Below are 15,188 nucleotides of genomic sequence, written 5' to 3'. Positions count from 1 at the left end.
TTATAATGAATCTAACTGTGGTCGAGGGCTAAAAGATCTATAGACTTTAAGGAAAGTAGATTCAATTAATCAATCAAATTAAAATAAAACCTTTTAAACTTATCTGTTCTATTAAATATCTGTTCTATATATCTTTCTACGATATAAATCAATTAAAGATCTAATAATAGATATAGTACATGTTTTAATTATTAAGTATCTTTAAATGATTAACATAAGGCTTAAATAATGTAATTAATAATATATAGCTTTGTATATTTATTAAAGCAAATGTGTGCTTGGTTAATGCTATTGTATATGTACGGTTCTCTTAACATTTTAGTTAAAAAAATAGGTCGGTTTCTTGCACAATCGGACATTGCAATCGCATGTGTCATCTTCTGGATTGTAGTGGGTTTTTAGAAGTTCCAATTCGGATTAAATATTCTTCGGTTTACTAAGTTTAATCTTTGTGCAGAATTTGTTTATTTGTTTCTCAATTATATATTTTATGCTTATTTAATTTCTAGCAGCTACCCATGCGCCACTTTACCTAGCACAATAATACGTTCTCAGCGCTTTCTCAGCACTTCGTATATAACTTGTTCGCGCTGTGATTTATTAGATTTTGTCGCTTCTGCTGGCTTTTGTACCGGTTTGTTGACAAAGTGGTGATAACTCACAATGCCTCATTTATCACGTGTGCGAAATCATGAGGGAGACTAATTATTTAGCGTTCATTATGATGATATTACCCTTAGAGACTCTGGCTTAGATAAAAATCTGTTTTAGCGGCACGCATTCACAATTATAAACAAATATCAATGAATTTTTTATGCATTTCAAAGTAATTTTATAGACTAGCGTAATTTTTTATTTTTAATTTTATGATTTTTATTAAATTTTTCGATCATGAACGTAGCAACAAATATTAAATTGTTTTAATATTAAGCAGCTGCATTTCTATATAATATTAAAATTTAATTGCAAATTTTGTATGACACTACTAATAAAATCAGCTAACGATTCACTGGTATAGCCTAAAATCTAAATTCCACTTTGAATAAGTGTTTATTCGGGTCACAATGCTTCTCCTCCGACACTCCCGTGGGATGTCGTCATCTATAACTTTATATGATGTACTAACATGATATACTATCCACTGAATTGTGTCAAATTAATGAAGAAATTGTGAACTAGTATTCAGCATTATAGGTGATTTTAAAGATAATGCTAAAAGAAATATCGAAATTGTCCCAATGTACCATCGAATAGATTGGCGACCGAATTCGTAACAATTATTTCATCTAACCCTACTAATTACTATATAATTTAGAAATGTTAAATGAAAAGTACAAGTAAAAATAAAATAATAATTTAATAATAAAAATATAATATAAGGTTACATATTGAGATATAAAGTTTCAATTGTCTCTAAAAGATTCGCAACATTTTGTTTTCAATATTTTAGTTAAACCACTTCTGATCATCTTAACATTTTTCCATTTAAGAAAGAAAATTTATTAGGATTAAACAGAGTTTTTTAATTTACCAGTTAAACTGGGTAAGCTAAGAACTGGATAGTAACGCTCTTAGGAATTACATTACGTGATTATTATATTATTTTTAAATATATTATATATATATATACCACGAATTGGATATACTGCCAATGCTGGCTTAAGACTTCAATTAAAGGTCCTCAATGGTTTAATACATTATATATATAACAATCTTTATCATATAATACGATTAATGAGCTTGAGGGACCTCGAACTAGATATACCGGGAAATACTGGTTTGATAGTTGAATTACTGGTCCTTAATCAGCCATTAATGAATTAAATATATTGTATATATATAATAATCTTTATTATACAATACAATTTTTAAGTTTGAGCGACCTCGAACTGAATATACCAGAAAATATTGGCTTGAAAGATCAATTATGGAATGGGTTAGAGACAAAATTAGTAAATTTAGTGGCAATGCATACAACATTGTACGACAAAAGTGGTGGAGCAGCATCGACACACCTTTTTTTTAGTACCATATACGTTCTTATATAGTATTTATGTCATTATGTCATTTATGTCAACCTGCAGGAAAAAAATTATAAAACACTTTCTCTGCGAATGCCCGGCTTTGGCGTCCAGAAGAAATAGGTTTTCAGGAAGACAGTTTATAGACTGTTCATCGGTAAAAACGAAAAACCAATTAAATTATTTAAATTCAACGGGATGGCTTTAGTCTACACTCTTCTTTCTTAGTGGTTCTTGTGAGGAATGTGGTAGTAAAACGCCGAAAAATCGCTGATTGAGGTACATGGAAGTTATCTAAAATCCTGCCACTGCAACCAATTAACCAAACATTTGTAAAAAAAAATTTTTTAGTTATTTAACTTAGTTTTAGTAGTGATACATTATGTGTAAAAACTATTCGGAATTTGTAATTCAAAATAGTATGTGCACAATAGTAATTGTCTCCCTTTTTGTCTGTATGTCTGCAATCTGCCATCGATTGGCGAGTGATTCGAGTGATCTCAGTGTTGTATATATATTATATATATTCTGTGCAAGTCCGGAAATTGTTTTTTTTTTCTTAAAAATGCCCTAACTACGATCGAAACCATAAACTTCATTTACATTAATAGTTTATGATTGTTTATATATATATAAAAAAAAATGCTATTAACGTTATTAATATGAGTGAATATAATTAAATCTTTTAAAATTATTTATTTTAAGTACATTTTATTGGTTACAAAAGTAACTCTTTTTTAGCAATAAAAATAACAATTGAATTGCTTAGCAAAAGTAATGATTAACAAATTATTGTGTAAAAGTATTAACAATATTTGCTATTAAAATATTTATCTTTTATTGCTAATTTAAGTATTTGACATGTAATATTTTTTTTTTTAATTTTCAGTTTTTATGTAAGTTTCCTCGATCAATATAGTAATTTACAGTATTTTATTGGCTCCGAAGTTGTTAATTTTTTAAGTTAAAATTGGGTTTAGTTGCGCATGGGTTAATAAGGTGACCTCATTGAAGGTCGGCGATTAAATTTGTTCAATAAAAAAAAAAAATGGAAAAAGTTAATGAACAAAAAAATCGAAATTGTTTTTACATATGAAAATAAATGCTTTTTTTTCATTGTATCTTTTTTCCACTGATTTTCAACTATAAACGTGCGGTGTGTACAAATTGTTTTTTGGGTTTAATAGGTTGGTCAGATGTTCACTGAATGCTTACCGTACTGGTTTATTCAATTGTACATCACACCGATGAAATCACTTAGTTTTATATAATCTTTGGTCTTGATCGGTGCATTTCTCACTAGCAAATATTGAGCCCGAGAATTTTTAAAGCATTTTTGGCGTAAATATGCCGCAAATTATTTCGTTTCATTCAATTCTCAGAATTGTTTATGTGCTTCTTTGCAAAAATCGCAAAGAGCTTAGAAAAAATTTTAAAATAATTAAGAAAAATGAAAAAATTGCAATATATTTACATAAAAGTCAACAAATATTAACATGCCTTGAAAACTTTATTCAGTCATAGAGTGAATATCGGAAAAGTACTTGCTTAGATGGTTAACAAGTAAAAATATATAAAACTACTATAAAGCGAACAAATTTTTTTTGTTTTGTGAATTTTAAAAGTTAAACATTTATTTAGCATTTAAAACTTACAAAAGTAATCTCGAAACTTTTCAACTTTATTCGAAAACTTGGCATTGATTGCCAAGTTTTCAAAGTTTTACGAAATGTGTTACCATTCGTTTATTAACATCAAAATAACCACAACAAAAAACAATGTAAGTAACTTAAAAAACAAATAAGTTAGATACTTTATCACTAGTCATGTCATATTCAAGAGTATAAGAAGAATTGCTAATACTAAAATGCCAAACTTCCATTTAACATTTATTAAGGGTATTGCACGCTTCATACTATTGTGAACAAAGGATATAACTCTCAAGTTTGGCTATATGGTATGTCTGTAACGCTAAAAAAAAGCTATGGTAAAGGCCCATAGAGATAATATTTATTCTAAATATTTTTAATTCTTTATTAAGTCAGAATGTTTTATTGTTATTCATCTGGTTGCCTGTCTGTCTATCTCTTAACACATTATGAGGTATAAGTACCCGTTTGAAATAAATAATTATAAGTGACAAGGGAAAAAAATTGTTGTATTAAATATATGACTACGTCTCAAAGATCGTAAAAAGAGATAGAAAAAAATTCCGTCCATCTATGGTATATTTTAACCAATAATATTCCTCGCAGCCATGTGTTTCCTGAGCTAGCCGCTCATATGCAAACTAATGTGAGCTAATCGAATAAAACTCAAGACAGAGATTTTTTATTGATTATTTTTGTGGGCTGGATTTATGTATGATTTAATTTTAGAAAGCAAATTTTAAAGTTTAAGTTTTTAAAAAAATTAAAATGAAATATTATTAAATATATTTGATTTGTAATTACACGTGTGATAGGTAAAGAATCTTCAATAAAATCAATAACTTTTTTATTAATTTTGGCTATATATATAATATATATTATATAAATTATATTATAAAAATATTATATATTATATTATATGCTATAATTATATATAAATTATATAATTATATTATATTAAATAATTAAATTATATGTATAATTTAAATTAATAAATTAAATTTTATTTAATATAAAATTATTCTTATATTACATAAAATATATTTATATATTAGATATTATTCTTAAATTATATAAAACATATTTATATATCGAAGCTAGTGCTAAAATCCAACAAAGGTTGATACAGTCTATTATGATTCTATTGAAGTCATTGTTGTAAGAAACAATGATTCTACCACTTATCAAGTGTGAATCTTGATAAATTTGGGTAGTAAGTGGCATTCTGAACTCTTAGTTGCATTTAAGATAAAAGTGATTTTGAACAAGTTATACTACAAACTATAAGTGAACTATATTAAAATAGATACAGTCACTCACTTCGGTGAGCGGATCATCTAATTTGTATGGCTGAGGAGTAATAAATTCGGAAAATTCTTTGTGAAAAATTTTATAATAAGCGATAAGCAGACCAGGAAGGTGTAAATCAGGACTGTTAGACCTGGGAGGCGCTTAATTGAATGACAACGACTTGCAATTTAGTTCGATGTAGAGACTTATTAAGTGAGGTAGTTTCAAGATTGACCGGATTTGCACTCCAGAGTCACTCGTTGCCAGCGATGACCAATTGATATTCTGCACCTTCCAAAAGAACTTCATAAGCAGGTTCCAGGGTGTTACAACAACAACAACAACAATTAAATGAGATCAAGAGCGGACGTCTCTTGTAGTGTCAATGATAATAAAAATTAACTTTTACCATTTTACTATATTAATTTAAAACTTTTAGCTAAATAATTTCCCGGAATATTCATATTTATTTTGAAGCGTTTATCTTTATTACATTAATTTATGGATTCTAATATTTAGCTAAGAAAATATTGCTATATACGTTACATATGTATGTATTTTAATTAACTTTCTGATCATAATTTCAATATCAAATTATTAACATTAATTTTCTTCAACTACAAATTTTTGATTATTTAATAATCAACAATGTTGTTTTAATCCCTCTCCTTATACTAAAGATAATTTCAAGAAATCGTCTTTTTTTGAAACAAATTTTGTATATTTAAAATAATAGACAACGTTGAGATATGCAAATTTATAGTTAATACAAAGAAAATTGGTAAAATCCATCTGCAGTTTTGGTTTAAATTAAAAAAAATATATAAGCTTTGTAACTCCTTAGAGTGCTGTTCTCACTATTTGATCAAAAAATTTCCATTAATTAATATAATCTATTAAAATAAGTCACATCTGTATTCCATTCAGTAAATAATGACAACGATCTGAAAGACAAATATTGAAGAAATTTTGATAACAGACTTATGGTTGTATGCTTATATACCGGTGTAATGGCTTTCTATGAGTGTGGGAGTTCTAAATGGTTATATATCCTCATTAGTTATTTCTGAAGTTCTTTGCATAGGAATTTACTCCGCAGAATGGAGTAGTTTGATGATATCGTTTTGAAGCTGAACTAAAAGAAAGGAGTATTGAGATGAAACACTCTGCTCTTCATACAGCGCCATTAAGTCTGGATAATTCATTATAAAATCTTTGTAGCGCTCTAATTCACGGTCAAGATGTTGTTTAAGTTCATTATCAATGTCTCCTCTTAATTCTGCTGTTATTGCTTTGAGAAGAACTTTCACATTGAGCTTCCATACTGGATCACTTTCTTGTATTTCAAGTTTGATTTCCTCTGCACTGTCATCGCACACATTGGTCAGGCATCTAATATCTGGTTCCTTTAATGTATCATACTCACCTTGACTTGATTGGTCTAAATTGGGCACGAAACTGGGCTTTTTTAAGGATCCTCAAAGAAAATTATTCTCATTAAGATGTAGTTATATAATTATAAATTTTAATACCTTTCTGTGGCAACCCCTTTTTCGTATCTTTTTCCTCTGCATAATAATTTATATAAAAATCAGTAGGTGGTAATTTACCTTTAGGAGGCTTCAGCAAAAAAGAACCAAACAACGTTTCCTTGTTAATACAAGCCATCAGATTCCTTATATAACGATTGCGAACAAATTGATCTTCGAAATTCTCGCACTCATAACTTCGCAACTTCTGCAACCAATAATATGCTAATAGTCTATGCTCGGGCTTGTTTAAAAAAAAGTGTTGAAGACTGTTGCTATTCTCCGAATAGTGTACGAATTTTCTAATGCATTCTTGATTATATTTCTCCATAGTAAGTGTTGTCACACACTCATCTCTATTACCAGAAATAAAAATTTTTTCACTTTTAATTCAAGATTAAGAAAAACACTCTATGCCAACTTTTCCTTTTGAGAATTGTCAGTTTAGAAAACAAAAATAATTTCTCAGTCACATTTTTTGATTAAATTCATAAATATCTTGTAAATATTATATATGAATTTTTTATTACCATCATCCGTGTAATTTTCTTTAAACTAAAATTTAAAGAGGGTAAAAATGTATATATTAGATTTGGTGGAACGTTCTAGAAATTATACAGAAAGTCACTTTCATACTCTATGTAAAATTGTACATACTTTTATTAATAATAACCACGTACGCGTTACACTTGGAAGCACATCTGATGCATAATCCAACCACACCAGTGATCCAACCATAATCACTTGTGTTTGATAGATCTGCATTTATGTTTTAGTGTAATGACCATAGACTGCCAACTTTTTTACAGTCTACGTATAGCTCTGCAAGAAATAATTTTCTAGGAGACTAAATTAAACCTTATCACTGCACCATTTAGACTATCTTGAAATGAAGAGTTAACCCCGAACGCATTGAACGAGAAAATAACAGAATTAATAGGCTTTATGAGATTCTCAAAGTTTATTAACAACATCCGAAAAAATAGGTCGCGGCATTTTATATAAATTTATAGGTTTCAGCAACAACATATCACACGTAACATAATATGGATGTTGCAAGTAAGCTGTAACGAAATTTTCTTAATTTAAAGTAAATTTTGTAGTCATTTAGTAGCTATTTATTCTCTATGTAATACAGGGAAGGTTTGTAGCCGAAAGAAGTTACTACTGACGCGACAGTCCAGATAATGACCAGGCTAAAGAGTTAGTAAGTCCGTTACACTACAGTAGACTATCATTCATCAGTGACATGGAAATAAGATAGTTAGTGGGTTATCGAATGAGTCATCTGAGCTTGCGTTATCACCTTAATAAGGATCAGTCTTTCATTGGTACCACGAGGATAGATTCCGGTTATGAGTTCGGAAGTTTCTATTCTTGTCCAGAGATGTTCTTGTTAACTTAAAATTTGGCTTACATTCGAAAGGTGTAGCGTCTTTTTTTCTGTGACTTAAGGATAGGTCTTTCATTGGAACTAAGAGGATAGATTTTATTCTGTGTACTCCTCTTAGAGAGCCAGCATTCGGTTGTTTTTTGTGTGTTTTATTTGAATACAGGTACAGAATTATTTTTGAAATAGTGAGTACACAGATTCGGAAAAATTATATTTATTGAAGGTTATAGTTCCTACTCTACACCTGTGTTATTGTAGTTTTCTCCAAAGTTCCTTGTTAGTTTCCCTATCCTTTGCGTAGGTATGCAGTAATAGCTACATATTTATTAATGGATGTTATGAATTGTTCCGAAAGTTTAAGTATCTACGTTGGTTTTTTAGAGGGTTGGATTCTATTGCAGTAGCTGATAGCGTTACTGGTACTATAACCACTCGCTAAAATCTTCAAATTTGTTTGAAACTCCGATTGAAATGGTGGAATGTAGGTGCTCATTTTCTGGGCATACTTTTGTTCAATGTTGTCGATATGCGGATTAGCTATGTTACAAAATTATGATAATAATTATTACTACAACTTTTTTTTTATTATTAAGTTTTCCAATTATTTGAGTTAGTAACAAATTACTTTATTACACGGTCATTCACCGAACAACTACTTCCTGTTAAACATTAAAATCTGTGCGTTCAATATGACATGTTCATTATCTATTTTATAATAGATTTTATAATAGATATAACATGTTCATTATTTTTTATAATTTTTTTGTCTATTAATCATAAGAGATTCACTCAAAAAACATTATAATTTCTTTTGTTTCATTCCCTTGTATTCTCATTTAATTTGCTTTGAATTGTGTGAGAAAAATGCGAAATATGTATTTACTTTGGGCACGTGACGCGATATGTGCGACATTAAAATCATTGTTAATCAAAGTCAAAAAAATTTCATAAAATTTATATTAATTAAACTAATTAATACGCCAAGAGTTTCGAGTAAACAAAATCTGGCAGATGTTAGATTTTTTCGAACTCTCAAAGGCATTTGCATTTCTATCAGCAGGTATTGGTTAGTACAAATGTGTGAATTCAGATAATAGATTCACTCATTTGCAGTTGTTTACCATTTTTCAAGATTTGGCTGTAAGTGCAGTAAACTAGCACTGAACGAACTTTTATTATTTCGCTACTAAATTATATCACATCTTAATTTTATATGAGCTAGTAAAGTAATTATTTGCTGTCCTAAGTTGTAAAATGGATGCGCTACACGTTCAGTTGGTATAATTGGTTTTTCAAGTATCGATTTTTATTAATTATTAAATATTAATTACAAAACATATTAAAAAATATTCTTAAGCATTGACTAAAAACCACCTTACTTGATTCATCTTTGGCAAAAATTGATTACTTCATTGGTACAATATAGATACGATATAGGTCTAATGTATATATATATAACTCATTTGTGCAAGACACTGCATAGCTTTGGAATCTTTAGAACGTTAAACTTTGATTTAATTTATAAAACAGGCTTCAGACGCTGAGATGCATTTCAATCTAAAGTATCATTTCTTCTTTTTTTGGATATATTGTGAATGAAAATGCTGTGTTGTAATTTCGCATAGCTTATTTTAGGACCTTAATCAAACAAAATGTAAATACAACAGCTGATTTTTAAATATTTTTAATCTATCTAAGCATCACTTTTGAATTACACAGATCTATTGGATGAATTCACAAAAAAAGGCGGTTATGCTTGCATGTATGCATTTTCTTGATGGTAGAGAACTCTGTTCTTAACTAAGTAGTAACTACAATCAAGTAATTAATAAGTTATTAATCAAGAAATAGTTACTACATAATGATAGTTACTACGAGTGATAATCCATATGAATAAGACAATAAAGCTAAAATTTCTAGCCATCATCTTTTTGGTCAGTTCATGGGTCTTAAAATTTTTAAGAAATAGTTACTACATAGTAATAGTTACTACGAGTGATAATCCATATGAATAAGACAATACACAATGCTAAAATTTCTAGCCATCATGTTTTTGGTCAGTTCATGGGTCTTAAAATTTTTCGAAGCTGTTTCATTTCTTTGTTTCGATTGTGTACTAGAAGACTTAGATTTTGTCTATAGTAATCACATCCACCGTGACACTGCCAACCTCTATTGGTCAGAACTAATGAAGCTGCGGACACTGACCCCCGTGGTACAAACCTCCTGTCAGGTGACGTAAGTGAAAACTCACTCACTAACATTTACAGTTCAAACAGTGCTGCTATTCTAACCCCTTACCCGCAGGGGGACCACACTTCAGACAGGAAAAAGATAAAAAAAATATCTTTTCTTAAAAACTAATGTGAAATCACACTTCGACTGAACGATTTTAAATGATAACGTAGGAGACTTGCTCTCCTGTTTAAGACCTGTAAATTCTTAATATTGTAAATATTTTTAAAATTTGAAGTCTCAGAATTTCTCATTAGTATTATTTTTTCGATAATGAAAATAAGTGACCTTTCAAATATGTAGAAGCGTCATGTTACACGATATATATGTTTGTTTACTCTGTGTATGGTATGGTAATTAAACAACATCCAACAATATACAATTCGTACATTTTCTATTAGCACCCAAGAGAAAATATTTCTTCATTTGAAGGAGTCGAATCAATTATTTATATATTGATAAGTATATATAGTGATATATATGCTATATATAATATGATATGATATGAGATATGATATATATTGATATATATATATTGATTTATATATATTAAATACTTATATATATTCTATAATATTGTATTTTTAGTGTATTGAACTATTATGTATTGATTGCATTTATAGCAATATCATGTTCTGTATTTTATGACTCATATAGGATATAACTTTCTCCAGAAATATAAAATTTGTTTGATTTTTCTTTATGTATAGAAGCGTCGTTGATTTCTTTTGTAATTAGCTGTATAGAATATTGCTAACTCTAACAATATTCTAGAGTATATTTTAGTATCATAATTTATACAAAATCAGTCGCTTACCGCTTCACCGCTTCCATATGTACAATATATTTCAAAAAATATCTTAAAAGTAACTGTGATACTCAAGATACATGTTTACACTTAATATATAAACATCTTTAATTTCTCTTTCATTCAGATGATCTATAGCATATTTACATATGTTATATCCAATATAATATAACAAATCAGTATAAATTATAGTGGTTCCAACTTGATTAGGGTTCGATTCTATGTTGGGTGCAATAACTATTTAATTCCTGGTGTTTGTTTACTACTACTAGCTAATTCTTTTCTTTCTTCTGAGTTTGTATCTCTTGTTATATCTACGGAACTTTGTCGTGCGTAACATTTATCACCTCAACAGGTATACTGGTTATGATGATAATCTACATATGTTGGAGAGTATACAGTTTCCCAAATCCTGTAGACGAAGTTAGTTGCTAAAAGCTATAATTATGCACAGTTTGTTATGATTGATATCTGACTCCTAATATTCATAAATAGTTAGTAAGTCACCTATTTGCGTAACCTTCAGCAAATAACGGTAGCCTGTCATATATATTGGCTTTCGTTAAATAAAAATTATTTTCAGGATATCGAAAGTTATAGATAACAATAAGAAGTTTTAAGGCCTTTATTATCTACCATAATTTTTAACAGAGGTGTTTTGTTAATTTTGTGCAAGTTAAGTACATATTGAAAGGCTACAGTTAGGTTTAGTTTCCCAATAGCTGGAGAGTACTATTGCTGTGATGTAAGGACACGTTTTGCATTACTGGGTAAATAAAATCTTCATATATTACACAACAGTACAAATTTTGTATTCCCTTTTTTAGACTCGCGTTAAAGTGATTAACCTTGCCTCTTTCGTCTATAGGCTATATTTTAAAGGGCAGTTTCCGACAGACTTTACTTATACCATTTATGAATTCTTTCCGCTCTTGTTTTAAAATGTACATGGGGCGTTTAATATAATTAATTGATGCCCTCTTATATATAAGAATTAAAAATTAATTTTTTTTTAAAAGTTGTTTTCCAAAGTTACCTTGCAAAATATACATTGCCTTTGTAAAAATTTTATAACTTAACAAATCAAAGTCTATTTAAGGACTTCTTATTTAAAATGAAATAATAGCAATAAACAAGGTTTTAAATATTCAGGGAGGAAGAACACTGCGCCTGACAGACCAATCCGTACACATTTATATTTCGAATAATTGTTAGAATGACTCTCGTTGGAGGTCAGTCTAACCTAAGACCTATTTCTACTATAGTAGTAAGAATAGCAGATTAAAATAAAAATTCTGCCCAGCATTATTTTTCTCGCTTAGATGAAAGCTACACACTCGAAAATAATGTAATGAGAAGTGACAAAATTCTGTCAATTCAGATATACTCATTTAATTGAGATGCAAAATAAGTTAAAGTTAAGTTTCGTGCTCTGAAACTGTTCAATATAATTGACAGTCACAATAATCCAACTCTCAGCATCCTAAAAATACAGCGTAATTTGATAAACACAGGCAGATACAAAGACATCAGATCCATCATATTATAAAGCCCCGTATTCAGTTATTCTTAGTGTGACTTAAAACTGTCCACAGATAAAATAGAGTAAAGGTGCTGATTCACCAACTCAGACATCTGAATATCAATAATAGTTATAGTTCGATAACTGACAAACCTCTGTTATGTTGAAGAAGTATGCCTATTGATTGTGGTTACACAAAAAATTGCATTGGTAGCGTCGCCTTTCTGCTTAAATTGATTTCTCTATCTGAGGCTTTGTTTTGAACCAACTTTACAATAAAACTCAGGGTTTCGGAGATGCCATGGGTGCTACGATTTTTATAAATCACAATGCTATTATATATGTACTATCGAGTTGTAAGTAACTAAATATACACAAAGTAAAGTTAAGAGTATATTGTTAATTATTAAATTATTACTATACTTATTATAATATTTTAAATAATAATAATAATTTTATAAAGTTAGTAATGAATAAGTGAGGTAAACAGTTTAATTGTGTATAATGAAATCGAAGAACATATGTGCTATATATACAAATGAAAACCTGGCAGATTTCAAGTTAAAAATCATATAACTTTACTGTATTTACTGTTCGAGCTTCCTTCAAAATGAAACTAATTAATGCTAATTCCTTGAGATTTTTTCTTATTATTGAAAGCAGATTGTATGAGTCTATGTGTTAATTTTTAGCATTTTCACAACTTCATAAACTTTATATAGCAAATGAAATTAGTTAAGTCGATTTGTGACAGAAAAACGTAAACCATTTCATTTCGCCATTAAACGGTGTACGAAAAGGTCGTAAATAATTTGTCCGAGAATAACGAGATTAAATGATAAAGAAGCGGTGAAAATGCATTTTGTGAGTGATTGATCCCGAATAAAAGTGTTAAATGATTTTGAAAATAAATTAATAAATGCATACTAAATTTAGACATCAATACAGATTACGTGAAATTAGTTTAAAATAAATCTCTGTTGAAATAGCATGCACGGATTAGCTATTGCAATTGAAAATAAATGAAAATTTGTTTTTTTTCTCGCAGACATATAAACTGAATATGAACGATAGCAATGAATCGGGCACTGGCAATGGGAACGCTGGCGTTCCCACAATGGTAGTACCCGAAATTACTGGCATAAGCACCACACCCATGCCAGCCGCAACTGGTAATAGTCTTAAAATTTCAGTTGTTGATAACCAACCAAAACGACGTGTGAGCATAGCCTCTGATCCTGCCACTGATGGCAGACATGGCTATGACAACCCAGCTTTCGAACAAAATCCACGGAGAAAAATATCACAGGTAAGAATTTTATTATTTTTTTTTTGTTACTTTTTTAATAAGTTTATTTATTTTAATTTAGTTTATTTAATTTATAAAATTATAAATATAATTAGTGTTCTTACAAGGTTAATAATTTTCCAAAGAGGGTTAAAAAAAATTCTTCGTTTCATTAAGAACTTTTTGGAATATAATTTAAATTGCTTAAAAATTATTAAAAAAAATTTATTTAAACGCTGTTGTAAAACAATTTTTGTTTTGTTTTTTTATAAATAATTAAGATTTTTTTTAAATTAATGTATTATGAAAAGATTTATATAGCTTTATCTCACACCGGCATGGCATACTTACAAAGCTTAAGAAATAAGAAAAAAATATTTTAATATATTCAGTAGACTTACACTATAGAGTTTTATTAATAAATATAATAGTTTTGATTTTTACAGTAGTTAATAGTCTGTTTTTAATAAGGCTATTTTATAAAAACCATATCCATCATGTATTGACTTGCGTATGACTTGAAAAACTTCTAGAAAAAATTATCAGAAACGTCTATATAAAATTGATAAATGTATTTTTTACATCTAAATCTCTACATTTAATGGATGTACTAAAAATTAAAGTGAAATTGTTTTAGATAAGCAATATTAATTAATTAATTAATAATTAATTAATATAGAGCTGAGTTTACATTTCAAGGGCGATCCTCCAACAGACTTCACTTACACCATTTATGGATCCTTTGCGCACTTGTTTTAAAAAGTACATAAAGTCTTTAATATAATTAATTAACGTCCTCTTAAATATAGTATAGTTTAACTTTTTCAAAAATTAGTTTCTAAAATTTATTTGTATCTAATTTTGCTTAAACTTTTTAAAATATTTGTTCTGAATAAAATTGATTTTTAATATCTGACTTCTTATAACAAAATAATTATTATTGGAGAACCTTATATATTGAATATGGTAATTAATGAATAATTCTATTTCATTTACAATATATACACAAATAGGGGTGTCCAAAAATCGCACATATGAAAAAGACATTTACTCACAAGACTCTTAATATCTCAAAAACTGTTAAATACAGAGTAATTCAAAAATGAGACCATGTGATTAAAGCCATTAATGTACATAATCGTTACTTTACAACCAAGACCTTATCGATCTATAACATTTTTTAATATGTAACAAATAACAATGTGTTTGAAAATATTTTAATAAATCGAAAAGTTTTTTCTATGAAAAATAAAATAATATTAATTTATTATTACATGGACTCTTCTTATTATTTAGGTTCCCTCAACAGCAACACAATCATTACAATATTTTTTTTAACATATCCATGGCTCTCATATAAAATGATTAATCCTCAAAATATATTGTATATAAGGTATGAATTTGTTTTCTATATGAATTTAGTATCTCTTTGGGATTTGCGGACTTGTTGCTG

General features: G+C 28.5%; 2 protein-coding genes across 3 annotated transcripts in view; one reads left to right on the top strand and one right to left on the bottom strand.

Annotated features, from left to right (window-relative positions):
* The window catches only part of LOC119688035 (sodium/hydrogen exchanger 9B2), a 53,371-nt gene that overhangs the window by 26,469 nt on the left and 11,714 nt on the right, over nucleotides 1-15,188 (top strand). Inside the window, exons 1-2 of one of the 2 annotated variants that reach the window (XM_038102656.1) lie at nucleotides 13,231-13,311; nucleotides 13,496-13,756. In XM_038102656.1, coding sequence (XP_037958584.1) covers nucleotides 13,303-13,311; nucleotides 13,496-13,756 — 270 coding nt within the window. In that variant the 5' untranslated portion in view covers nucleotides 13,231-13,302. Of the gene's footprint in view, nucleotides 1-13,230; nucleotides 13,312-13,495; nucleotides 13,757-15,188 lie in introns of those variants that run through there. The other variant, XM_038102657.1, reaches the window with a different exon arrangement.
* On the bottom strand, nucleotides 5,816-6,884 carry LOC119688037. The gene is made up of 3 exons (XM_038102658.1): nucleotides 6,493-6,884; nucleotides 5,964-6,437; nucleotides 5,816-5,904 (listed from the first exon to the last, which is right to left on the bottom strand). The coding sequence occupies exons 1-2, from the start codon at nucleotides 6,818-6,820 to the stop codon at nucleotides 6,049-6,051; spliced, it is 717 nt and encodes a 238-aa protein (XP_037958586.1). The 5' UTR covers nucleotides 6,821-6,884; the 3' UTR covers nucleotides 5,816-5,904; nucleotides 5,964-6,048.

This window comes from Teleopsis dalmanni, chromosome X (genome assembly GCF_002237135.1).
Source record: "Teleopsis dalmanni isolate 2A chromosome X, ASM223713v2, whole genome shotgun sequence".
In the NCBI taxonomy this organism is placed as follows: domain Eukaryota; kingdom Metazoa; phylum Arthropoda; class Insecta; order Diptera; family Diopsidae; genus Teleopsis; species Teleopsis dalmanni.
The sequence above is the reverse complement of the archived record's forward strand: the minus strand, read 5'-3'. Positions and strand labels throughout refer to the sequence as shown.